This window comes from Dipodomys ordii, unplaced genomic scaffold, assembly GCF_000151885.1.
Source record: "Dipodomys ordii isolate 6190 unplaced genomic scaffold, Dord_2.0 Scaffold45, whole genome shotgun sequence".
Classification (NCBI taxonomy): Eukaryota; Metazoa; Chordata; class Mammalia; order Rodentia; family Heteromyidae; genus Dipodomys; species Dipodomys ordii.
In genome coordinates, this window is record NW_012267261.1 from 9,613,270 (window position 1) to 9,639,431 (window position 26,162).

Here is a 26,162-nt window from a genome sequence, read left to right on the forward strand (position 1 = left end):
GAGGAAGTTCCCCTCAAGCCCTGTCCTTTAGGTACATACACTAGAGGAAGAGGACTCATAGTGGCAGACTCCTGACCCTGGGGCAGCATGAACACTTACTCTTTATGCCAGTCATAAATCTGGTGAATATTCCCAAACACGATTTTATCCTTCCCTCGCATATCCTCTGGGACCCCCTTCTCTTCTATTCTCTTCATGAAACCCTGCAGCAACAAAGGCAATGGTCAGTAGAGGCTTTTTGGGAGAAAGTGTTGGGCCAGGTCCTACACAAAACTCTAAGGGCAAGTGCCATTGGGTTTCTTCTCTTCAACTAGGACTTGGACCTTGGGCAGAATGAGGGGTGAAACTTTCAAGTTTCTAGGTTCCTGTATTTGTCTCCAGGTCCCTTAAGAAAGCAAAACAGGGTGTAGTTCTGGGAGAAAACTTTAGTATGTGTAAAGGCCTGGACTCCATCCTTAATACTGCAAATATATGGAAATATATATGTATGTGTGTGTATATATATATATATATATATATATATATATATATATATGAAAAAAAGAGAAAGAACAAGAAGAGAGAAAATCATCTGTGCTTCTTTCTCCTAATCCCAATTAGCCATATTGTTAAAGACTCACATGTGTTAAGTGATAATATGCTAATACTTTTGGCTATTGCATTAATGTGTAATTTCATTTCAGCTTTCAAATCAGGTTTCACGGCTGTACAGGTAGCATGCATTATGTGTGGCAGATGAGAACATCCGGGAAACAGGCCACGTAGAACTTCTCATCATGCTGATATCTGACTTCCTGGGATGGCAGTCTCTCAGTCTCCAGGTTCCCCAGTCCTCTACCCCCCAGAAGCCAAGTGTTTCCATCCCCTGATGGAAGTGAAATTAACCATCCATAAGTTGAAATTCAGGTCCCCTGTGGACCAGGTTAGTTTCTTCATCCAAGGTTCAGGATAGGCAAATATAAAATCCTTAACTCAGCAGATTTCATAGGCTGGACTTATGAGTGACTGGAACTGGCAGGCAATTTAGACATTAAGAATTCAATTTTTATACTGAGAATTCTTTCTTTAAAGATGACTAACAAGCTGGGCACTGGTGGTTCACACCTGTAATCCCAGCTTCTGGAGGCTGATATCTAACAACTATGGTTCACAGCCAACCCTAGGCAGGTAAGTCCATGAGACTCTTATCTCCAATTAATCATGGAAAAGCTGGAAGTGGTATTGTGGCTCAAGTGGTAGAGTGCTAGGCTTGAGCAAAAGGAGTTCAGGGACAGACCCCAGACCCAGAGTTTAAGCCCCAGGATCAGCAATAAATAAATAAATAACAATAGGGCTCTATGCCACCTAAATTATCCACTTACTTTGTGAGGCTTTTTCACCCAAGTGTCTAAGTCTCTCTAAAGTGAATTCTGTGGGCATGTACAAAGGTGACTACTAACCACTCACTTTTGCTTGTTGGTGGCTTCATTCTTAATTGTTATTAAGTAGTGTACAAAGAGGTTATTTTTTCTTTGTCTTTTTTGGGGGTGGTAGTGCTGTGTGTGTGTGTGTGTGTGTGTGTCTTGAACTCAGGGCCCGGGTGCAGTCCATGAGCTTTTGTACTCAAGGCTAGAGCCACAGCTACACTTTTAGATTTTTGCTGATTAATTGGAGATACGAATTTCAGGGAATTTCCAGTGGACTGGCTCCCAATCTCAATCTTTAGCTCTCAGCCTCCTGAATAACTACGATTATAGATACGAACCACTAGTGCTAGGTTTTGTCTTCTTGGTAGTAACAACTATCTCCTAAAAGCCTAAGTAAATGAATAAGACCTAGGATTTCACTAGAAGTAACCTGGATTGTGTCCATGATGGCCACAGCACTGAAATGTATACGTTCCCCATGGTAAAATACCAAATAGCCACTTATGAGAGTAACTTGGTCACTAAAAACAAAAGGAAGTGGCACTGATTCTAACCAAGAGCTTGCTATAACATGTGGGCCCCTATATCCTCCTTTAAATGTTTCAGGGAGAAAAGGAAAAAAAGCTTACATCTTTTATTCAAGTTACATCATCTTTTATTTTCACTTCTGTAAATACCCTGACAGAGTAGAATGTCATAGCCATGAAGTTAGAGCACCCCAGCTCAGGCAGTGTCCTATCTGCTCCTGGTTGGATGAGTATAGATGAACTCTGAACCATTCACTTACCTCCACCACAATCCCCAGGTCCTTGACATAGTCTTTCTCTGTCTGTACCAGTTCATTCAGGACAAACCTGGGCAAGAGATTAAGGACAGTGAGGACTCCTCTCCACCATCAGGCAAGAAATCTTCACACTCAAGAGCACAGGAAACTTAGACAACTTATGAAAAGATCAGCCCAAAGACCCTCATTTAACATCCAGAAAGGTAATTTGTGGTACTGACTGGATGGAGGACCCCACTGAAGAGCTGAGCGCAAGAGCCCAGAGATGGCTTTCCTGAATGACATGGCAAGAAGGCCTCTCATTGCCTCGAAATCTCTTTCCAATCTTATGAATGTTCTCCCTTTAAAGACAGACACAGGGCAGAAACAATGGTAAGTACTTTGGCAAAACTGAGTTCTGAAAGCCTTGAGGTCAAGAGATAACAGGAGACTTCAATTCCTTCATTTTGGCTCCATTCTTCTTAAGCCTTTAAGTCTTCAGACATGCAGCTTTCACATTATAGAATTTGCAGTTCTTCATATAGGTAAGAGCTCATGGATATCAGTTGGGAAAATCCCCAGTCAAGTCCAGAAAGGTTGACTGCAGATATTCCACACTCAACAACTTTTTTTTTTGCCAGTCATGGGGCCTGAACTTTGGGCCAGGGCACTGTCCCTCAGCATTTCAGCTCAAGGCTAAGCACTCTATCACTTGAGCCACAGCTCCATTTCCAGCTTTTTCTGCTTATGTGGTGCTGAGCAATCAAACCCAGGGCCTCATGCATGCAAGGCAAGCACTCTACCACTGAGCTACCTTCCCAGCCCCCTTTGTTTCTTCATTATTATTCCTACCTGTTAAGAGCATTGGATTATGTGCTAGTTATTTCATCCGGGTTTTCACATGCTTTTAACAAGGTAGGTATTATAAGGCTCTATTTTATCTAAATAAAAATAGCGAGATGGCGCTGAGTGCTTGTGGCTCATACTTGTAATTCTAGCTACTCAGGAGGCTCAGATCTGAGGACTGTTGTTCAGACTCAACCAGGGCAGGAAAGTCTTTAAGACTCCAATTAACTAGCAAAAAACCAGAAGTAGGGCTGTGGCTCAAGTTGTAGAATACTAGTCTTAGAGTGAAAAAGTTAAGGGAGAGTAACCATACCCTGAGTTTCAGCCCTATTATGTACAGAAAAAAAAATTCATGAGATGAAGAGATTAGGTGACTTGCCGAAGATCACGAAGTGAGAAGGGAGTCAGGATTTGAGCTCAGCTGTAACGAGACCAAAGGCCATGCCTGTCACTGCAGCCCACTGCCTGGGGAATGGCTCAATGGGGTTTTTGAAGTTCCGGAAGCCTCAGCCTCCTTCTTCTGTCTGGACAGTCATAAAATGCTATGGTTATACACAGAGCAGAGGGCACTGTGTGGCCTACTGAAGTTTGACTCTTATTATCTAATTTGAAAGGGTTTTGCCTAGAGCCACACAAGTATATTTTTGGCCCCCAAAGCAGAAGCGATCAAGTTCTGAGCTGTGAAAGAAGGGCCCTGGCACAGGGGTTATAACTGTTTTGAACCCAGGAAACAATTTATCTAAAATTCCTGTTCTGTCCCGCACTGAGAAGCCACCAAATCCCAGGGGTCTGGGGCCTCAGGGAATGGGGGAGGAAGCAAAGGAACACATGCTTCTTTATCAGCATGCCCAGCTTTTCCAACTGGCTCGCTCCCTCTAACACACAATCATGTGTCTTGGGCCACAGGAAGGAACTGGCAAGGCCAAATAGAAGCATTTTGATATATCTTTAGCATGACCCAAGTTATTGCTTGAAAGAGAGTGGTAAAAGAAAACCCACAGGAAAATGAGAGTAGGAATTTAGAATTGGGAGGGCCCTCTGGAGAAGAGGTCTAGGGCTCTGTCTCCAGGCAGTGTTTTTATCCTTACCTACGTGCTGGAGGATGGGGGATGTCCAGGGTTTTCAGACTTTAGGGGAGGGAACTGCACTGAGAGCTTCTAAAGGACCTTATTACATCATTTCCCTTTAAGGGCTGATGGAGTATCTAGGGAGTTGAGGATACACTGAAAGCTGATTCTGAATAGTTACATCGAAGATTTAAATACACACATCTCAAGGTGGTACAAAGTTACTTGCCAAATGGACTGATAATAAAGCAATTCTTTCCCATGTTCACTTCTTACCAAAGTTACTTAGAAATAAATGTTATTATTTGATTCAATTGAAATTCTTTGTGCTATCAGGCTGGGCCTACTTCGAATAGCTCTCTTTCACAATGGTAGGGAATGGCTGGTCTCCCACAGAAAATCCTTCAGAACCTTAGTACTGGCTGTTCCCTCTGAGAGAACACTTTTCCCTCATGGCTAATTTCTTCTGGTGTTTGTGCAAATGTCAGAATCATTTCAAATGGCAGCATGGCCTTATCCACACTTCTGATCTCTCTTACATTGCCCAACACACTGCCTCTCTATTTTGTTTGTGTAATTACTGCCCTGACTGAAGACTACCTTTTGTTGTTGTCTGTCTTATCCATTGAAGGGACATAAGAGCTGCTCAACAATACAACTTGAAAACAAGTCCATTCTTAACATTTTTCCTTCTTTGGACTAATGGCTATTTGCTTTCATCTTGGAGAAAAGATTCAACTCTTTAAATTTAGCCCTTCTGTGACCTACTGCCATTTCCTGAGTGAGTCTCAGTTCTCTATACCACTGAGTTCCTGGCCGTACACTTGACATAAACACAACAGGTTAAATAATAATATAGAGTTAGGGGAATGAGTACCTCTACTGCTGGATGTTCAGGACAGCTCAGGAAGTAGAGAAGTGTAGGGTTTGGTAAAAATCAAATGAGAGAGAAGAAATGGGTATAACAAATAAAAAAGGCAACAAACTTTTGATGCTTGCCGTATCAAAATCAGATCTTGTCTTGTTTGGAGAGAAGCTTAAATACTGCTCGAAAGTCCATTCAATCTAAGTGGCAAGGGCAGTGATTGCCTTTGTTGTAAACCTCCTGCTACCTCACAGGTCAATTCCCTGATAAATATCTCCCTGATAGGAGACTTAGTTTGGCTTGACAAAGAACTGGGATGCCAGCTCTGGCTTCTCAGTGTAACTAATAACCACAAGAGAGGCTAAAGAGAATAGGTTCCCCCCTTTCTTGTGTGTGTATATGTGTGTGTGTGTGTATGTGTGTGTGTGTGTGTGAGAGAGAGAGAGAGAGAGAGAGAGAGAAAGAGAGAGAGAGAGACAGAGAGAGACAGAGAGATATATATAGAGAGAAACTATATTGGAGCTTGAACTCAGGGCCTTTTGCTCTTGATCAGCTATTGCTCTTGCTGCTCAGCTATTTTGCTTATGGCTAGTGCTCTACCATTTGAGCCTTGCCACTACTTCCAACTTTTTGCTAGTTAATTAGAGGTAAATCTTAAGATTTGTCTGCCTGAACTTGCTTTTGAACTAAGTAGTTAGGACTATAGGCATAAGTTATGGTGTTGGATCAGCTTTGTGGAAGACCTATGAAATTTCCCCTTGGGGATGTATTTTTACCCCCCCAATTATATTCATCAAGTTATGTAGGTTCCTCCTAAACATAACATTGTGAGGACAAATCTGAGGTAACAGAGTTTATAGTATACTGCTCCTCTCTTCTAGGAAACAGTCCTGCTTTGATGCCAGGCTCTTACTGTGATGTTTCCACTTTTACCTCCTAGGAAACAAAGCCCTAAATGCTTAGTTTGCATATTTCCTAGCAACTAAAGGGCTTGGCTTTGCTTATTTTTCCTGATTTTAATGTCTGTGATCTGTACATCAGTGTTACAGTGTACAGATCTGGTTCACCTTTACTTGGAAAGGATGAGATTAGTGGAAATATAGTACAAAAAATTTCTTGTTTAATTCTCTTTCAACCCTGTCTATTATCATGTATACACACACACACACACACACACACACACACACGAATGCATTCACACATGCACCCCTCCACCCCTGCACAAGGTTATGCTCTGATGAGCCACTTACATCCTGCCTCTGAGGGCTTTGGCTTTCTGTTCTTCTTCCAGGTTTCTAGGAGGTGTGGGTGGGGTCATCCCCTCATTCAGGCAGCCTGTGGGGTCCTTCAAGCTCCCCCTGTAGGAGCCTCCTTCTAGAGTCTAGAAAGAGAAGAATAAATAGTCTTAGAGAATGTATGCTGGGAAGTCATTTGGAAGCCTTGTATCCCACCTGCCTAGCCACAGCCTCCTGAGGAAGTCAGCAGTCCAGATTGCTCTTATGAACCACAGGAGACCAGAGACATCCACCAGCTTGCAGCAGAGCCCTGAACTGATGCCTGCTCAGGGAATCAGGGCATGCTGGGCATCTATGTGCAGCCAACTGCCTGGACATAAGCTTGTCACAGTGACTTATCTCTGGGTAAAGGCTGAGGGGGGGGGTGGGAAGGGGACTAATCATTGCAATTCTATAGTTGATAAGAGTTAGAAAAAAATCAGCTATAGGACAATTAAATACAAACTGGTAAGGGTTAAGATAGAGTAGGGAGAGGTAAAATAGTGCTTTGTTAAATGAGCTACAATTCTTTTGAAGGGGACACTGAGATGAACACACGAAATAGCAAAAACAAAACAAAACAAAACTGAGTCAATAGATTTAGCCTTTTCCAAAGATATCTTTGCTAAGGTTATTTACCAGGGGCATCCTTTTACTTATGAATCCTCATTTCTTCTAATTAAGGTGCTTCAGGAATGAGGAAAAACAATAACAACAACAGATGAATTAGCACAGTATTCTAGAAGGAGCCAAGAGGGAAGGAACCTGAATTCTAATCCCAGATCTGCCGGTCACTGGGGATCTCACAGGAGATATCTAAAATTGTTCCATGCTTCAGTTTTGTCTCAGCTTTAGGATCCTCTATCTTTCCTTTCTGCAGCTTTCTAAAGAATAAGATATAGTTGATAGTTACACAATTTCTGTGTGAAATTAAAAACATGCTCTACAATGGTGAGCTGTTTTCCCTCTGTGGTTGGCACTACTAATAGTAAGTGTACTCAAAATGGGCCCAGTGTAACATTTTTGCAAGTGCTCTGGAAAAAAGGAACATTGGTGTTTAGCATTTGGTTATGTGAACTTACAGAAGCAATGGAGACAAAAAGTAAGACTAGAGAGCAAGATCAAGGTAGGTAACTGTGGAACAAATAAGAGAGAGTAGCCAAACAATACCAAAGTCTTCACTACAGCAGCCACTGCAGCTAAAGGGAAAGGCTTCGCTTAGTAGTTTGAAAACATTGATCCTGACATTGAAGTCAGAAAGGTCTAAAAGTGACTCCAAATGGTAGGCTTAGTCTTGAATGAGATACACTTGGGAGTATTTGTCACAAGCTCTTTTAGCTGTTGTCATTTAACTTAGGCTAGGTAGAGGCAGGAAAGACATTGAAGGGATAGGAAACATAAGGCAAATGAGACGAAAGAGGGGCTATCATCTGAGAAAAGATGGAGAACACTAAGACTTGAATCTCCAACACTTAAATTGAGAAAAGAGACTAACCTTCTCCAGCTCCCACTCCATTTGAAGTAGTATATCCAGGGCCCAACATGAATGTGATACCAACACTAGCATTGAGAAGATAGGGTCTTGCAGTTTGAGAGAGAAAATTTCCACTTGCCCATAAAGGTATTTACAGAACAAGTAATCAACAAGGGAAGCTGCTATAGCCAGAGCAGCATATAGGCTAAAAATAAGGAAAGGTCGAGAAGGGTTTAGCTACATTTATAGATACAGGATCTGTAACCTGTTATTAAGGAAATTAGACTGCCTGTTCCAAAGCTTGACAAGCCACAGGACAAGCAGCTTTCCAGTGACATGTCCTCTGGTGCCATCACCAGAGACAGGCTCTCTAGCAGATGGACCCAGTGGGTAATGGGTTTGATTAGTATATTTTACTTCTCCTCCCTCTCGCATCAGAGGCTTCTGTTCTGTAGCCCTATTGGCTGACCCAGAAAGCAGATCCAATCTCTGCCTACAGGGGCCCAACCTTGACAAATGGAGGTTGGGGTGGTCTACTCCCAAATATCTTCGGAATAAAGAACCTCAGAGGAATCCACAGTGTCATGTTAGAAATCAGTCCTACAGCATTTTGCCTGATATAAAATGTTCTACAAGTAAATGTTCTTTAAGCAAAGAAGCCCAAGTTGAGTCTACAGGAGGACTCTTGAGGACAGAGTCAGAGGGTAGTACAGTGACAGGGGAGAGGGAACTGAAGGGCTTGGCTACACAGTGTGCTGGGTGATCTGCCTGGAATACTGGGGCTGGTTACACTACTTAAAGTGATTCCAGATACCCTCTTTGAGGACCCAGATGGCCTGCTAGAGTTGGGATACTAAGACCTAACCCAGGGTGAGTAGGTGTGACCTGCAAGTGTGGGTGCTGCTCCTGGAAAATAACCAGTGGTGGTGGCTAGTTTCCTGCCACAGTGAAGGAAGACTTCTGTTCCACCTTGGGTTCAGGATGCCAAGAGTCACAGTAGACAAAGTAGACAAAGTCAATGAGGAGAGAGTGACAGAAGTTCCCACAGATGGTTCAAGGCAGGGAACAGAAATGTAACTGGAGTTCAAATAGGTGGTAAAATATGGAGGAAAGCCAATCTTATATGAAAAAGAATACACTTCTTGCTGGGTGCCAGTGACTCATGCCTGTAATTCTAGCTACTCAGGAGGCTAAGATCCTCAGATGGCGGTTCAAAGCCAGACCAGCCAGAAAGTCCAGGAAATACTTTTATCTCCAATTACCCGCCAGAAAACTAGAAGGGGAGCTAAACCTCAAGTGGTAGAATGCTAGCCTCCAGTAGAAAAGCTCAGGGACAGAGTCCAGGCCCTGAGTTCAAAACCCATGACCTATCCCTCTTCCCCCCAAAACTAAGGAATGTATTTCTTAGTCATTAGATCTTTGGTTCACATACCAATAAGACACTTTTTTCTTAGGGTTCCTGTAAGTATTCTTGCATGGCATTGTCATTTGTGCTCCACAAAAAGTCATCAAGCATCTACAGCATGATAAATACTAGAAAGTACTGAAGAAAGGAGGATGAGTGAGACATGTTCTCCACTGTCTATGCCACAGCGGGTGCTCTACTAGGCAGAAGGGTACCATGAGATGAAGAAAAGGAGAAGGAAGTTCCATGGTGGGTTACAGAAAGAAGGGAACGATTTCATGAAAAAGGCAAAGCTTGAATTGAGTATAGTTATCCTGGGGGATTGGCTAGGACCCTCATGGATACCTAAATCCAGGGATGCTCAGGTCTCTTGTATAAAATGGCTTAGGATTTTCTTATAATCTTTGCTTATCCTTCTGTCTACCCCAAATCACCTAATTTCTTACTATATCTAATATAATATAAATGTTATATGTCATTTTTAGACTGTATTGTTTAGGAAATAATGACAAAAAAGCAACAGTCTGTACATATTCAATACTCAGTGCAAGAGGCACTGTGTATTTTTTTTATTTCAGTTTGGTTGAATCCACAGATTTGGAACTAGTAGATATGGATGGCCAGTTATTTTGAGAACTGGAAAGTATTGGATATAGAGATGGAAGAACATTCCGGATAGGACAATGCTATGAGAAGGGCCATGGGGTGAAAGCCCATGAAGGGGCCTGGGAGGTTGGCTAGGTAGAATGGAGTGTGTAACAGAAGGGAACTGACAAATGACTGTGTGTTAGTAGCTGCGATGAGTGGGAATTAGAGAAGGAAGAGGTAAGGAGTGAAAACAGAGTTCTTGAGAAGTATGCAGAGACCAAACCTGAAGGAGCCTTTGTACATGGCATGGAGAAGAGACTTTACCTTCTAAGACCAATGACAAGAGTTTAAGCAAGATAGTAACATACTGGATTTAAGATTTAGAAAGATCAGTCTTACTATTCCAAAGACTTTTTCATGACCTGGAAAACTGTATCCAATAGGATAGAAAAGAAAAAGAGAACTTAGAATATAAATATACTATGATTACATTGTTCATAAAAGGATCCAAAAGAAAACACATCAAAATTTCAACAGTGAATATGTCTAGATAATAATGATGATGATTTATGTTTATGTTCTTGCTATTTTCCCCAAATTTGATCAAATGAGCATTTTTCTTTTGGTGGTAGGGTTTTAACTCAGGGATCGGGTGCTATCCCTGAGCTCTTTCACTCAAAGCTAGTGCTCTATCATTTTGAGCCACAGTACCACTTCCAGTCTTCTGGTGGTTAATTGGAGGTAAGTCTCACGGACTTTCCTGCCCAACCTGGCTTTGAATTTTCAGATCTCAGCCTCCTGAGTAGCTAGGATTACAAGTGTGAGCCATTGGGATCTGGCTCCCATAATTGTTTTTATTTGTCAGAAAAGAACTATTTAAAAGCTGTTTTTGTTTGGCTTTAAAGGGAAGACATCTGTCTAGTAGTCATGAAGAAGAGATGTCAAACTTGTATGTGTCAACAGTCCAGGTAGGTAGTTGGGAACTGGGGTGCAAAATCTGTAGAAAAAAGTTTTTATGCTTGATCTCGAAGCCTAATGCAGAATAGGGATCTTGGAATTTATTGAACATGGAACTCCTGAGGAGAGAACAAGCATTGTCTGATGAGACAACAAATAAGTTGGCTGGTCCAGCACCATTCATCAAGCCAGCCAACCATTACCTCTTAGCTGCTGCTTCTGCTATAGCATTTTCCATATAATGCCCATTAGGAAGCTAGTGCATACTATAGAGAGGAGGTAGAGGTAGAAATTAAGAGAGAGAAAGGGAGGAAGTGAAAGTAGGAAGGAGGAAGAGAGAAAGAAAGAACAGGAGGGAGGGAGGAAAGGCAAGGGTGCTGGTGCTGGTGTGGAAAAAAGGGAACTCTTATACGCTGTTGGTAGTGCACAGCCATTACAGGATGGTATGGAAGTTCCTAAAGAATTAAAAATAGAGCCAACATATGATACAGCTCTCTCAACACTAGGTCTATACCCAAAGGCAATGAAACCAGCTCCCTGTATACATATATGTACCATCACATTCCCTATAACATTATTTACAATAACCAAGATATGAAACGACAGTATCTGATGTCTGTTGATGGATGAATGGATAAAGGAACACACAGGCCCACAGATTAAAGACACACTAGGTTCTCATATGGCCAAGAAGCTCTTGTTCTCTTTTTTGGGTCTGGTCGTGGGGCCTGAACTCTGGGCCTGGGCACTGTCCCTCAGCTCTTCAGCTCAAGGCTAGCGCTCTACCACTTGAGCCACAGCGCCACTTCCGGCTTTTTTTTTCTTTTTGCTTATGTGGTGCTGAGGAATCGAACCCACGGCCTCATGCATGCAAGGCAAGCGCTCTACCATTGAGCCACCTTCCCAGCCCCAAGAAGCTCTTGTTCTTAAACTTGAGGAGAAAAATTAGATCCTATCATCTGTGAAACTATTTCCATGCAACAGGCACCCAACTGCCAATCTACCGCAGACAAAGAGAAGTTTCTACATGCTCAGTACCATACTGGGTTCTGGAAGATAAATAGGACACAGTTCTTTTTGCCTGTCCTTCACAAGGCAGTTGAGGTTGCTAAGAGCTAATGTTTGCCATTCCTGTTTATCAGTTTACAAAGCACCTTCATAGCTATATAGTCAACATCAATAATAGTGGACAAAATCATCCTCATCTATCAGTTATATATTTATGTACATATATATCTGTATATATATACACACATACACACATACATGTACACATGCGCACACACATACATGTACACATACTCACACACATATACACATACGCACACACATACATACACACACGCACACACATATGCACACACATATACACACATAACACATATACACATATACATACATACACACATACACATACACCCAGATACACACACACACACACACACACACACAACCTGTAGACCAAGTCACTTCTAAGGTTGTCAGTAACAGGAATTGTAGATAGGTCTAGAAAAAAGCTTTATTAAAGTTTACACAGTGGGGCTGAGAAGGTGGCTCAGTGGTAGAGCGCTTGCTTTGCATGCATGAGGCCCTGGGTTCGATTCCTTAGCACCAAGCAAAAAGAAAAAAGCCAGAAGTGGCGCTGTGGCTCAAGTGGTAGAGCGCTAGTCTTGAGCTGGAGAGCTGAGGGACAGCGCCCAGGCTCAAAGATCAGGTCCCACAACCGGACCAAAAAAAAAATTCACACAGGTGTGGTGGTGCACACATGCAATTCCAATATTCAAGAGGCTGAGGGAGAAAATGGTGAGCTCAGGTCAGCTTGGGATACATAGTGAGATCCTGTCTCAAACAAAAGAAGAAACATACATACATACATACATGCATGCATGCATGCATACATACATACATAAAAAAATAAACACAAAGCAGAAACAACCAAAACCAAGTCATATGGGGGAAATCAGAGGGAGTCCTTATTTCTGGCCCATTGTTTAAGCAAATACCTTAACAGACAGACAAGGAAAAGTATGTTATCTCTTCGAGAGCATCTTCTTTTCTGGGTGGGGATGGGGGCTTAAAGTCATGGCTTGGGTGCTCTCTTTGGGCTTTTTTGCTCTGTTACTTGAGCAACAGCTCTATTCCCAGCTTTTTGCAACTTAATTAGAGATAACAGTCTCATGGACTTCCTGTCCAGGCTGGTTTTGAACCATGATCCTCAGATCTGCTTCCTGAATTGCTAGGATTACAGGCATAAGCCACTATACCCAGCAGGTTTTGTATTTTTTTCAACCAGTCTTGGGGCTTGAACTCAGGGTCTAGGTACTTGGTGCTACAATGGGCACATAACTAGACAACACTAGGGACACATGTGAACACATGTCCCTTGGAGGAAGCCCAAGGACCAAATGGACTCTCTGGGTAGAATTTGATGAGGAACCAACAGAGAACGCAGAAAGAATTCAGATAAAATTCCAAGCATATAGGTTGCTCCCATAAAATGGAATCAGATTCTGTATAAAAGGACTTGTGTTCTTCCTTATAATACACTATGAGAAATCCCTACTCACAGGTCTAGGTTCTGCTCTCTGGAGCATGAGTCAGACCAGTCTTATATTCCCACTGCAGTACTTCAGTTATCAGAAGATAGCTCTCATGTTTCCCTTTAACTTTCACTCAAGTGACAAAGATCACATGGTATTGGTTATCTTCTATGGGGCTCTTCCAGTTCTTTCAAGAACATTCTAGAACACCACATGGAGAATAAATATATTACTCACACACAACTCATGGCAGGTATGGTCTGAATAGCTTTCTTTAGTACAATGGAGCCATTACTGCCCTTGACCTGTACATTGTACTTCCCTTAAACAAGTCTAGGATATGGATATGTGAAAACCTTCCACTATTGTACCCAGTCAGATAAATATTTCAGAACTTTTTATGGGATTTAGCTCTTTCCTTCTCAGCTGAAAAGTTGATGAAGAATAAGAAATAAGAGAAGTAAAAAATGCAAGTTAGTGTTCTCAAACATGGCTGAAATAGTCCCAGTTTACTGTTGCTTTATTGCTGTCCCACAGTGGGATAGGAAGAACAAGAAAGAAGAGACAGGCAAAGGAATCAAATTTTGGTAAGAAAATCCTAAGAAACCAAACCTCGGCTCCCTTATGCTTTTCTTAATATGAACTTGGTTTTATATATTAAGCCAAAGAAATCTCTATAATTCAGGGCTCACATAAGGTCCTCAAGAAGTAATTATTGGTGGGAGAAGTTATAGTCCTTATTATGGTAAACTCACCAAGAAAGGAGATTCCTTCAGTACGCATTTACTGAGAGCTTGTTGGGCTCTAGTGCTGCTACCCACACCCTCTTCTCTGGGAAATTCACTCTTAGAGGTTGTTTCAACATCTTTACTCACACATTTAACGCTAGGCATACTGATCACACAAACCACAGGGTGAAAAAGACTCTCAACAGCACAAAGGTCAGCGATAGTAGTAGATGAAAGGTAACAAAATATAAACAAATATGGACTTCAGTAAACAAATGTCCACGAACAACCCATTAAGTGTAATAGGCTCCTATACTTACTAATGGAGGAAACTATAATAACTGTAAGTGAAAACATTAAGATATTGTAGAAGGCGGGTGCTAGTGGCTCATGCCTGTAATCCTAACTACTCAGGATGCTGAAAGCAGGAGGATTGCAGTTTGAGGCCAGACTGAGCAGAAAAATTCAAGAGATCCCCTTCTCAATCCATAGCTGGATGAAGTAGCACATGCCTGTCATTCCAAACTACAGGGGAGGTTGAGGTTGGGAGTATCAAGTTCCTAGGCCAACTTAGGCAGAAAAGTTTATGAGACTCCACCTCCATGGAGGGAAGCTGGATGTGTTTGTGATCCCCGCAACATGGCTCAAGTGGAAGCAGATCCCATGTTAAAAACTGAAAAACAGGGTTAGAGGTGTAACTCAAGTGGCAGGGTGCTAGATTAAGAAGTGTGAGGCCCTGAGTTCGAACCCCAGTACTGGGCTTTTATTTAATAATACATATGACAATAGGGACACCTAAGAGCTGTCGCAGACAGCACACTGCTTTCGTAATCATGGTTTTCAGAGGAGATTTGGCCTGGGTTAGCCAGGAAGCCCTTCGGGAGATGAAATTTAAGAGGGGCCTCCAATGACCATTGTATACTAGATAAGCAAAAATAAAAGGCAGCATGTCCCAGAGAAATGGGGTGGCAAACTGAAAGGGAGGAAAGCTAAATATGATCCTTTGTAAAGTTACTCTAAGTACCCACAAGAGCACTTAACCCCCTGCTAGGAAGGCAGAGAGAGATGGCAGAAAAATGGATGGCTTTCAAGACACTAGTTACTAAACCCATCAGTTTGGTTTTTGGTGCCAGTATTGGGGCTTGAACTCTGGACATGGGAGCTGTTTCTTAGCTCTATTGCTCAAGGTTGGCACTCTATCACTTGAGCCATAGCTCAACTTATGGCTTTTTGTTATTGTTGTTGTTAATTGAATATAGAATATCATAGACTTATCTGCTCTGGCTTCAAACCACAGTCCTCAGATCTCACTCAGCTTCCTGAGTAGCTAGGATTACAAGCAAGGGCCTGTAAATAACAAGTGCATATGTGTTACACTATAGGCTGGGATTTCTAAAAAGGGGTTACTGGAATCTAAATTAACAGGCAGCTTGTCCTAGAGAGGGCCTAGAATTCCTGGGCCAAATGGAGGAGAGCTTTATACTCTCTCTCTCTCTTTCCCCTGCTTCTCCCTCCCACCCCTGCTCCCTCTCTGTACTGGGGTTTGAACTTAGGCCTTGTGCTTAGTAGCAGCTCTACCACATGAGCCCCAGCCAATGGAGAAGGACTCAAATGGAAACGTGTTAACAAGACTTCCCACAGAAGTATGGTAGAAGAGGCACAGACATTAGAATGAATCCTAATGCTTTCATTAGGATAAATGTCTGTGCTTCTCAACTTGTGACATGTATGAGATAGAAAAGAAAAAAATTGAAAAGCTTCATCTTATAGGGATACACTTAGATACAAAGACATAGGACTAGAGCGACCACTCTATCCAGATAAGCTGTCTAGATACGAGCTCTCATATCAGCACCATGCTCAAATTCTGGGACAGCTCAGACTTACTGCTCTCCCCTCCAGTAAGGTGATTCATTGATGAGACAGTGTAGAGTGGTTGTAGATGACTTATGTTTACTTTTTCCTCCTGGGGTGGAGACAAATTTGGTGCTCCTTGATTTCTTTTGTCAAAGTACCCACATGCTTTTGCCCATTACTTTTTTTTAAAATAACTTTTTTTATTGTGAAACTACTGTACAGAGGGGTTACAGTTACATGAGCAAGGTAATGAGTACATTTCTTATCAAGCATTGTTGTCTCTTGCACATTCCTTTTGACTGTCAGCAGTCTAAAGACTTTGCCAGCTAGAAGTTGCCCTCCAAAAATTACCAAATGCTTCCAAGATCCAACCCATATGTTGGTCAGTAGCACAGGGCACTGGCTTTGGAGCAATCAGACACACATAAGTCACTGGCCAAGTGCCACTTGTCTGGAGACTGGTGGATTGGGTTTACTTTGAGGCTAGTTTATCTCGGATACTTTTTTTCCACTTTTTAATCAACAATACAGCTTCCAAAGAGGGCTGTTAATTCCTCATGTCAATTCTCAAAGCCATAAAGGACTTTGGGGCACAACTCTTTAGAAACCATCATTACTAGAAATAATTGTATAGAAGGAATAGGTGAAAATGAGAACTTGGCAGAGTCCTGAGAGCTGTATGGAGGTGAGACACACAGCACTGTCTCCAGGACCCCCACTTACCAGCTTGTTTTTGACCAACTTTTCTATTGCACTGACAAGGTCTGCAGCAGTCGGTACTTCAGTGGTAGCCTGCCGGGCTGCTAGCAAAGAGGAGGACTGTAAGACATTGGACAGCAAAGGAAAAGCAGATTAGCAAGGAGTGAGAAACAGCAATGAGGAAGCAAAACAGAAAGTTCAAAGCAGAAGGCAGACCAGGGAAGCACAGCTTTGTATTTAAAAGGAAGAGATAACAGAGGAAGGTGGAGGGTAAGAGGGGTGGACAGGCCTGCCAGATCCCTTGTCAGAAATTCTGTGCATCAGCAAAGCATGGGTGGGCCTAGGATCTCCTTAGGCAGACCTCTGGAGGAGCTGAGTCCCTGGAGGCCAATAGGCATGGCTACACCTAATGACTGAAGGCTGGTGACTGACTGCTCTGTAGACCAACATGGTTGCAGTCATTATGGGATGCCCATTACTATTCCAGGGTGTGGAAGGAATCAGTAAACCCAGCCACAGGTGCAGCCAAAGAGAAATAGTCCTAAGGCTGTAGCCTTAGATACGGGTCTTTGCTGTGTGTTGAGCAAAAAGGCTGTAGGTAGAACACTTAGAGCCTAGAAAGCTAGGACCACAGCCCCTTATTTCCTCCCTCTCTCACTGTCTTACACACACGCACACACACGCACACACCCCTCCACAAAACATAGCTAGCCATGGTTAGGTTTCTGGAAGGCAATAAAAGGCTTTGGCAGGAGCTGTATAGCATGTGCTGGAGTACCCAGGACTATCCTGCTCAGGGTAAAAGGAGGCTCAGGTACAGACAGGCCTCTCTGTGTCCCCTCTTCCCCAAATCCCCAGTAGGATTTGTTCATATGTCTTGGGGATGGATCCCTGCTCACTGAGGACAGTGTTTCTCTGTTCATTTGATTTTCCCCTTCCTCCTCCTACCTGAGAAGTGGGGGGAGGGAATGGCTAACCCTGAAAGCACTCCTGTGTGCTTTGACCCCAAAGAATCTGTTCTCAGAGGGCAGCAGTGTGCCCAGGCTGGGGCACAGGTGTAACCATTCGGTGGGAGTAAAAGCCAAACGTCCTGGCCTTGCCCCAACTTCAATTTTCTCCCTTAGGTTAGGAGAAGAGTTTCAAAAGGGAAGCCTCTGATTTTTTTAAGGTTTTGCTATAAAAAACTTTTTTTTTTAGGTGTAAGGTGGCGGGGGGGGGGGAAATCAAGTAAACACAATTAGGAAAGAGATAACAATACTCTTTTTCCTCCTGGTGGATGAAGGAAAAAAATCCTAATATGGAAAAACCAAGTTATCCTCTGGGATCTAGTAGTGTTATTCCTAGGAACACATTCCAAGGATGCACATCAAAAGAATAAATGTTGTATGTACACAATGATCCACAGAAGTATTATTCAGAGGAACAAAAACTGGTAACTGTCTACAAAGATGCCCCACAAAGGGGTAGGCCAAACAACAAAACATCTAATAAAATATTCTCTAGCCATTAAAATGAGTTACAAATGTAAAATCACTAAGATTCTGGGAAATGGTAATAAAGCATTGAACATATTATATGCATAGTATAGTTGTAAAATATCCATATACATTAACAAAGATTAGTAGCAAACACAGAGAATTAAGATAACCACACGACATTACAACGGATGGACGCTTAACAAGTTTGTTTCACATTGTGATAAAATGGTTTTAATAACTCCACCTCCATTTGCTAGATGTTCTGAGGCTCATTCTAACCCCAAATATTCTGAAACAAGTGTATAGAAATCAAACAAGCTGGTCTGAGGAAAGAGAGTGCTGTCACTATCCTATTTCTAGCTGGCAAAAAAAGTTAAAAATTACTCCAAAGTAATACTTTTCCCCAAACAAGCTGTATTAGAAGGAGCTAGCAGGAGAGGGTTCATGACCTTTCCTATCTTAGACAAGCTGGTCCCTCTGCAGAGGGCTGTGTGGCACAGCAGACAGTAGACAGGAGAGTTTTCCACCTCCCCCCCATGCGTGCTCACTGTTGACATGATGTTTCACCAGGGAAGGGCTCGGGGAACTCAGCAGGTTGGTTTGCATTCCCATCAAGGTACACTGTGGGCATCTCTGCTTTTGGGAATCCAGGATGGGCATAGTGCCATGCTTCCTACTGCTTTTCTTCTCCCCACCTCAAGAGGTAGAGATCTGGACCTAAAAGACTAGGGCTCTAACATCACCTCAGGAAAAGGCCTCAAGCATGTATTTCATGTGGCTAAGTTTCATGGTGGAGGAAGTTGCCACATCTTAGTCATTGTCCTGCCCCTGGAGTGTCCCTTTAACTTGCACAGAAGGAGACCTTGAAAAATAGCTGTGGGTATAACAATCAAATGCAAAGCAGAAAAGAATTAAAATAATAAGATGAAACCAGAAACGCAGAGTCTTCCACAGACAGAGCCTTTGACTTGCATCGAGGTGGCATTATGACGGCTCACTGCCTGCCTTCCTGTGGTGAGAGGAGGCGCCCCCACTGCAAGGCTTGTGGGCACATGGGGGGGGCCAATGGATGGTGGAGAAAGCCACCGTCACCACCACAAAATGAAACTCTGAGACGAAATGCAAAGTATAACCAAATCTTCAATGTCCAGAGTATAAGAGTTCTGCCCACACTGCAAGAAGGAAAGAAAAACGAGTGGATGGGGCACGACTGTAAGGAACGCAAGGGATGGACACCACCACATCAGCAGCTGCAGGCTCCAGGTCAGCATGCTGGAGTCAGGGCTACTGGGTCGGTGCCATCCAACCCGAGCAGCTGTGTGAGAGCCGTCCCAGTGACCACCAGGGGATGAAAGGCATCTAGACATGAGCCTTCAGTCACCAAGGCACTGGGGAGCTTTGCAAGGTGTCTTCTGTTCCATGTTACACTTCCTCTTTAGCGGTACCTCAGTGACATGCTGTGATTCACCAGGTTTTGACAGCATGGGGATTGACTGGAAATCACTGTGATGACATTTTAGAGTTGAGAAGAGGAAAGACAACTAAAACACAGTTTTTACAGTGCAGTAGAACAAAACCATTGCTACCTGGAACCATCACAAATGTCTGTTTGAGACATAGTTCCTTTTAAGATCTGCTGCTTCCTAAGACAGAACCATTTCCCTTTATCAACAGGACAAGTTAATTTTTAAAGTGGGCAGATTCTTACTTTAAGAATTCCACACATGTCCCTACACTGCCCAGAACTCCAGAATTCAGCTCCAGAATGGAAGGAGAAGACCTACCAAACACAGATTCTATGACTGTGGAGTAACGTGGGGTAAGAGAGTGAGGGAGTCTCAGACCCCCATCTCACATACAAAAAAATGAAATAGCAGGCTTTATACATTGCTCTTTTCATTGAGAAAGCAGAGGTCCTACCATCTCATCCTGCGTGGAGTCGTTGTCAAAGATCTTCATTGGTGGAGGGAGAGGTGTGTGTGATTCTTCATCTGGCTCGTCTTCACCCCAACCTTTCTTGCTCTTCTAGAGCAAAAGAATGGCATTAGTCACTGTTTCATATAGTAAAAGACATGCTATCTTTTCAACTTTGGTTTCTTTCTCTGTAATATGGATCTACCTGTTTATCAAAGGACAATGGGAACAAATTGGTGGCAAATACTCTCTAAAAATGAAAACCAAAACATTTATCTCATTGATAAAAAAGAGAGAAAGCTGAACGGGTAGTTATTACTTGAAATTTTCCAAATGGCTGTTAAACCACGATGGAAAAGACACCAGACTCTTACATTACTCCCAGGAGGAGAAATGGTTGGTGGCATAAAGTTCTAAAAAGATTGAGATTGTGGAAATAATTCTCAGCTTCAGAAATTAGTGTAGGTAAATTATGTAGATAAAAGAAGTATCTCATTCCTCCTACCTAACTATATCTTATATATATTGAGATTAGAATCTCAGCATTGTAAGATCACCTGCTTAACCTGGCAGCTAACACTAGGTCTCTGATGTGAGATCAGATAGTCAGTGCCTAGGCCCTTGCAGTGTGGGTGTGAGCTAGTTTACTACCAGATACTCCATTAAGTTCCTCACTGAACTGAGTCCTTACGTAATGTTACCTCTGTCTGTTCTTCATAGCTGTCCTCTCTGCAGCACTTTTTTTTGTGTGTGTGCCAGTACTGGGGTTTGAACTCAAACCTAGGCACTAACCCTGAGCTTTTTTTTCTCAAGGCTGGTGCTCTACTACTTGAGCCATACCTCTATTTCCTGCTTTTTGCTACTTAATTGAAGAGAAGACTCTCATGGACTTTCCCACCTTGGGCTTCAAAGTACAATCCTTAGATCTCAGATTCCTGGGAAGTTAGGAATACAGGCCTGAAGCACTAGCACCCAGCTACATGTGGCACTGCTCTAGACACTTGAACCCAGCTCAAGCTTCTGTTTTCAGAGTGAAATGGTCTCCATTCTCTCATTGGTAGTCTAACCAGGTCTGGTTGGTTTTGCTATAGTTTTTAGTAGTGGCCTCCTCTCAGGTCAGGCCACTATCTCCAAATTTGGTAAAGTGGGTTTCTATCTGGATATTCTAGATGCTGGTTAGTTTCTGAATTGGTCACAAATCAAACCAGTCAAAATGTCAAGAATAAAAACAACTCAAATCACTGAGGCTCAAGATGACAAGCTACTGAAGCCTAGAGACTGACTGTGACAGGCCTGTCAAGGGTCTCCTCTGGAAGGGGGTGCCCTCCTGGCCTGTGGCAAGTACCTCATCAGCACTGTCTCCCTGTGGGGTGGTCTCATCCCCAGGCTTGGGAGATCCCAGGTCGAAGCTCTTCCGACCATCGCGCACTTTCTTCTGCTTTTTGATGTTTCCATCTGCTTTCCCACTGTTGAGCCGACGCACAGGACTTGTCAGCCACTTTTTAAGCGTGTTGGTGGAGCGCTTGGGACCCGGGGAACTGTGGATGGAGTTCAGGGAGGACTGAGTCTGCAAGTTGGCCACGGACTCCGATTTGCCTCCATTTTCATTGGAGGAATGAGAATATGCATCTGAGGAGGAAGAACAGTCAGATATAGCCATGTCAGAGGCAATTGTTGAGGAGTCAGACAGCTCCAACCCCAGGAAGTTAGGACGCAGGTAATAAGTAGGTCAAGTATGCCGGTCAAGAGACATAGTAATGGCTGATGCTCAATCAGCTTTTAACAGATAAGGTGGCATTCCAGGAGCTATGGGGATAAACTTCCATAGAGTTTATATTCTGATGGGAAACACGTATAATAGACTAGGATATCAGCAACATAACTAAAATGTTAAGTGTCACAAAGTGAGAAGAGCTAAGCTAAAAAAATGAAGTGGGAGCCAGGCACCGGGGGCTCACGCCTGTAATCTTAGCTACTAAGGAGGCTGAGATCTGAGGATCATGGTTCAAAGCCAGCCCAGGCACAAAAGTCCAGGAGACTCATCTCCAATTAACCCCCAGAAAAACGGAAGTGGCGCTGTGGCTCAAGTGGTAGAGTGCTTGCCTTGAGCTGAAGAGCTCAGGGACAGCGCCCAGGCCCTGAATTCAAGCCCCATGACTGAAGGAAAACATAAATAAATAACGTGGGGCAAGACGGTAGGGATGGATGGTGAAAGTTAAGTAGATCAGGGAATGTCTCAACTTGATATTTGATCATAACTGAAAGGTGGTGAAGAAGAAATCATATGCCCATCTTGCAGACAGTGTAGCAGGAAGGGAAAAGAAAAGCAAACACAAAGGTCCCAAGGCAGGACTGGAATTATGACAGGGGTGGCTTCAGTGGAGCAAGGCAAACAGCAATAAGAGAAGAGAGTTCAAGAAGCAGTTGGGACTGAAGCTGGGCGGCCAGCGTTCTTCCTTCGGCTTTTACCTGGACAGAAAACCCACTGGAAGATGCGCCAGAGAGAAACAATCTGCCTGACAATTGACAAGAACATTCTGGTTTCGAATTGAGGATAGTAGAAATAGCCTAGGAGGCTATGATGCTAATCCAGGTGAAGGAGGCTGGTGGCTGGGAGGAGGGAAGTACTGGGAACTGCTAAGAGATCAAATTCTGGGTGTTTTGACAGCAGAGTCAGTAGAGTTTTCTCACAGGTTGTATATGGGCTGTGAACAAAGCAGAACCAGGATGATTTGGTTTTACCCGGAATAACTACTTGGATGAGGTTCCTGAGATAAGGAGGAGTAAGTATGGAAGAGAGAAGATAGGAGTTCAGTTTCAGACATCTTTGAGATGCCTATTAGACGTGCGTGGAGAGGTGAATAGTAACTTATTATTATTAAGTCTAGAGCTCAAAGGAGAAAGATGGTGAGCTGGAGATGACGGGAAGGTTGGCAGTGAAGCAATTGTGTTGGAAGCTGTGAAGCTGGGTAACATCATCAAGGGACATAAAGAGGGAAAAGGAAGACATCCAAGGACTCCAAGGGAGATGAGAGGGCAAGGGAGCAGCCAGAGAGGCAGGAGGAGAAGTAATGAGTGTGTGTCCTGGAGGCTGCATATAGGAAGTGTTTTATGGAGGAGAGTTCAGCTGTGTCAAATGCTGCTTGATAGGTCAAGAGGGTTGACCCAAGAATAAAGTCTTAAACTTTAACAACATGGAAGTCACTGATGACTTTGCACAAAAGCAGCTGTAGTGGAATGGAGGAGGCTGGGCCTGATTAGACAGAGTTTCAGAGAATGGAAGAGAGGAAGGAGATGGAGAACCCTTGTTTTGTTTTAAAGGGATAGTGATTAGAGATCAAGAGAGTTTGTTTTGTTTTTTAAATGGCAGAAATCAGCATATTGTTTGTAAGATGTTATGTCATTTATTGTCTATTTTCAATGTTGTGATGTGCTTGCAATAGCCTAAGCATTTTATATGAACCATTTTATTTCACTCTCACTATGACTCCATGAGGAAGGTCTATTATCCTATTCTAGAAGGGGAAATTGCAGCTCAGTGCTGGTGGCTCATGCCTGTCATATTAGCTACTCAGAAGGTTGAAATCTAGAAGGCTGTGGTTTAAGGCCAGTCCAGGCAGAAAGGTCTGCTAGACTCCATCTCCAAAATGATTAAGAAAAAGCAAGGCTGGAGGGTGGCTCAAGTGGTAGAGTGCCAGCCAGCAAGCACAAGGCCTGAGTTCAAACCTTAGCATCATCAAGAGGAGTCGTAGCCAGGGAGGAAACTGCAGACTTAGAGAAACCAGTAAATCTGTCCAAGGACATACAGCTCCAAAGATGAGGAGACCTATATACCAGTCAGCAGGACTTGAGTGATAAACTACCCTTTTAAGCCTTTCATTCCTGTGCCCATGCTCAGTTCTCTAACTGTGGGGCGAGAGCTAACACTGAAGGCAAACAAGTACAGAGAAGACACACTGTTCTGGTGGCACAAGGGTGCTTGGAAAGCCATGAAGCAGATCTGGGCATGTGAGAATAGCACCCAAGCCAAACTTCATTAAATTTCTCTCAAATCTGAAACATCTGAATACCCATTAGACTCTGCAGAACCCAGAATTAGGCTCTGCCTACTTTGGCTTACAAAAACCTCTTTGAGTTATTCAGAAAGAAGTTCATTAAGCCCCTGTCAGATGTCTTTCTTCTCTTGTTGCTCATGGTTGTGGCTCTTGGTCCTAATAGTGTTAAGGAAGTTAAGGTTTTAAGAATTCTAGAAGTTGCACAGTAAACAGTGGCATAGGCACACAAACCAAGATGCCAGACAAGAACTACTAACCAATAACAATGTCATAGAGCACCTATTAGGTAGTGTGTTCTAAAGACATACAGATGTAGACCCAACTTTCATAAATCCCTGTGTGATTAATAGCCACAGACTGGTAAGGACTCTGGCTGATAAGTAAGCAGAGTTCAGAGGAGGGTCAGCTCAGAGTGGGCAGGGCTGGTCTGAAAAGCTTTAAGAAAAGAGATATAGCTGAACAGAAAAGGAGGGAAGGCATTCCCAAAGGGAGAGCCAGCAAGAACAAAAGCATAAAGTCAGGGAAATTGAAAAAGAAACTAAGGAGCCCATGACAGATCCTTTGCAATGAAATAAAAATTAATGGGAAGAAAAAGAAAAGATTTGTAAGATTTTCGATAACAAACTGGAGGAGTATAAACTGTTGAGATTCTGCTGGGAAATTATATAATTTTGTAAATCAAATTGGCAACTGTATACAGCTGAGTGCCGTGAAGAAGCTTGGAATCCTGGTTACATGAGGGCTGTGCATAGGAAATACAAAGGTACGAGTGTGGGACATTTTAAAGCAAATAATTTCACTAGTGTCTGGTTGACAATGTCTCCATGATGCTTCTTCTCATCACTGGTCTCAGGATAACACCTGACTACCTATACCTCAAACGTACACCCCCTACCCCACAAGGTGCTGGACAGCGCCAGTTTGCATATTGATATTTAAACCAAACATATGACTAGGTATTTAAACAAAGATTCCAGTGGCTTTTCACATCTGCTCAAAGACTGAGTCATTTTTTCCTATCACAACTTTGCCCTAGACCTAGATTGAAGAGCTCCAGTCTATCCTTGGAAGACTTCAGGCTTAGACAAGGCCAATAGAAAGGGAATTCTGAAATAAAGTGAACAAATGCGCCTGACAAGACCGCAATCTCCAGCTTCCACCACTGGCTGACTTAGAGGGCACCAGCCTCTGGTTTGCTGGACTTAACCCTGCTGGGACTTTCTCAGAGAGGGTCAGCAGTTGGTGTATACTCTGGAAAACAACAGCAGAGCATTTTCCTTTAGAAGTATTAAAAATTCAGTTCCCAACTTCCCTGGTATGAAGAATAACCTACAGGGTTGTTCTGCTCAGGGAATAGTTGGAGGTCAATTAACTTAGTTGGCATCCCTTTAAGGACAAAGTTGTAACCTTATCTCAGAAAAGTCCTTGCTGGCTGTTGTCTGGGGTATGTTGATACTATTTCTGAAGTTTTTGGTATGGGTTAGACTCCTGTCTTCAGAACCCAGTGATAAACATCTCCAGGAACACTGGTAGTAAAAGCAGGGCCTCTCTGCTATCTGTCTGCTGATAAGTGGCTGACATTTTTCACTCACTAGGCCCCTGGGGATGCACCAGGCTCTGCTGACTCAGAACCTTTAGAACGTAGATTTATCAGCACACATGTGTCATCAGAACTAGAGGCCTAGCCACATTAACTGTGCTTTGTGCTACCAAACAAAGCAGAACTGTCCAAGTTTTCTGTTCTGTAGCCTGGCTTTGAGATTCACAAATGTAAATTTGCAATGACCGTTTCCCCTGCCCCATTGTCATCTGGCTCTGCTTTTGTGCTTTCTGTGTAAATTAATGGTAAATATACAAGAGTAGAAAATTAAAAATCAAGCGTATTCTCAGCATCATTGTTTCGAGTCAACATCGTTGTTTCGAGTTTATTCTAGGTAAACAATTGGAACCATTTAACTACGGGCCAAGTAATGGAAATCTAAGTGTTGGAAACAATCTACGATTCATCATCTAATTAGTGTTCTGTCTTGATATGGAACTTTTTTTTTTTTTTGCTTGGGCAAAAATGTAAGACTCTATCTCACAAACAGCTACAGGAAAAAGGGATGGGGTATAGCTCAAATAAAGTATCTGCCTATCAAGTGTGGGGCCTGAGTTCAGCTCCCCATCTTCAAAAGCAGTGTGACATATTTAGACTAGAAATTTGTACCAAGTTAACTGCTTCTTAGGAGAAAGATTGGAATCTA

The 26,162-nt window shown here is 42.9% G+C and overlaps 1 protein-coding gene across 3 annotated transcripts in view; it reads right to left on the reverse strand.

Annotated features, from left to right (window-relative positions):
- The window catches only part of Kalrn (kalirin, RhoGEF kinase), a 531,501-nt gene that overhangs the window by 47,644 nt on the left and 457,695 nt on the right, over nucleotides 1–26,162 (reverse strand). For all 3 annotated transcript variants that reach the window (XM_013019466.1, XM_013019470.1, XM_013019467.1), the window contains 6 exons: nucleotides 21,207–21,490; nucleotides 19,868–19,972; nucleotides 16,494–16,589; nucleotides 6,198–6,328; nucleotides 2,194–2,260; nucleotides 100–203 (listed from right to left, as the gene is read on the reverse strand). In XM_013019466.1, the coding sequence (XP_012874920.1) occupies nucleotides 100–203; nucleotides 2,194–2,260; nucleotides 6,198–6,328; nucleotides 16,494–16,589; nucleotides 19,868–19,972; nucleotides 21,207–21,490 (787 nt within the window). The remainder of the gene's footprint in view (nucleotides 1–99; nucleotides 204–2,193; nucleotides 2,261–6,197; nucleotides 6,329–16,493; nucleotides 16,590–19,867; nucleotides 19,973–21,206; nucleotides 21,491–26,162) is intronic.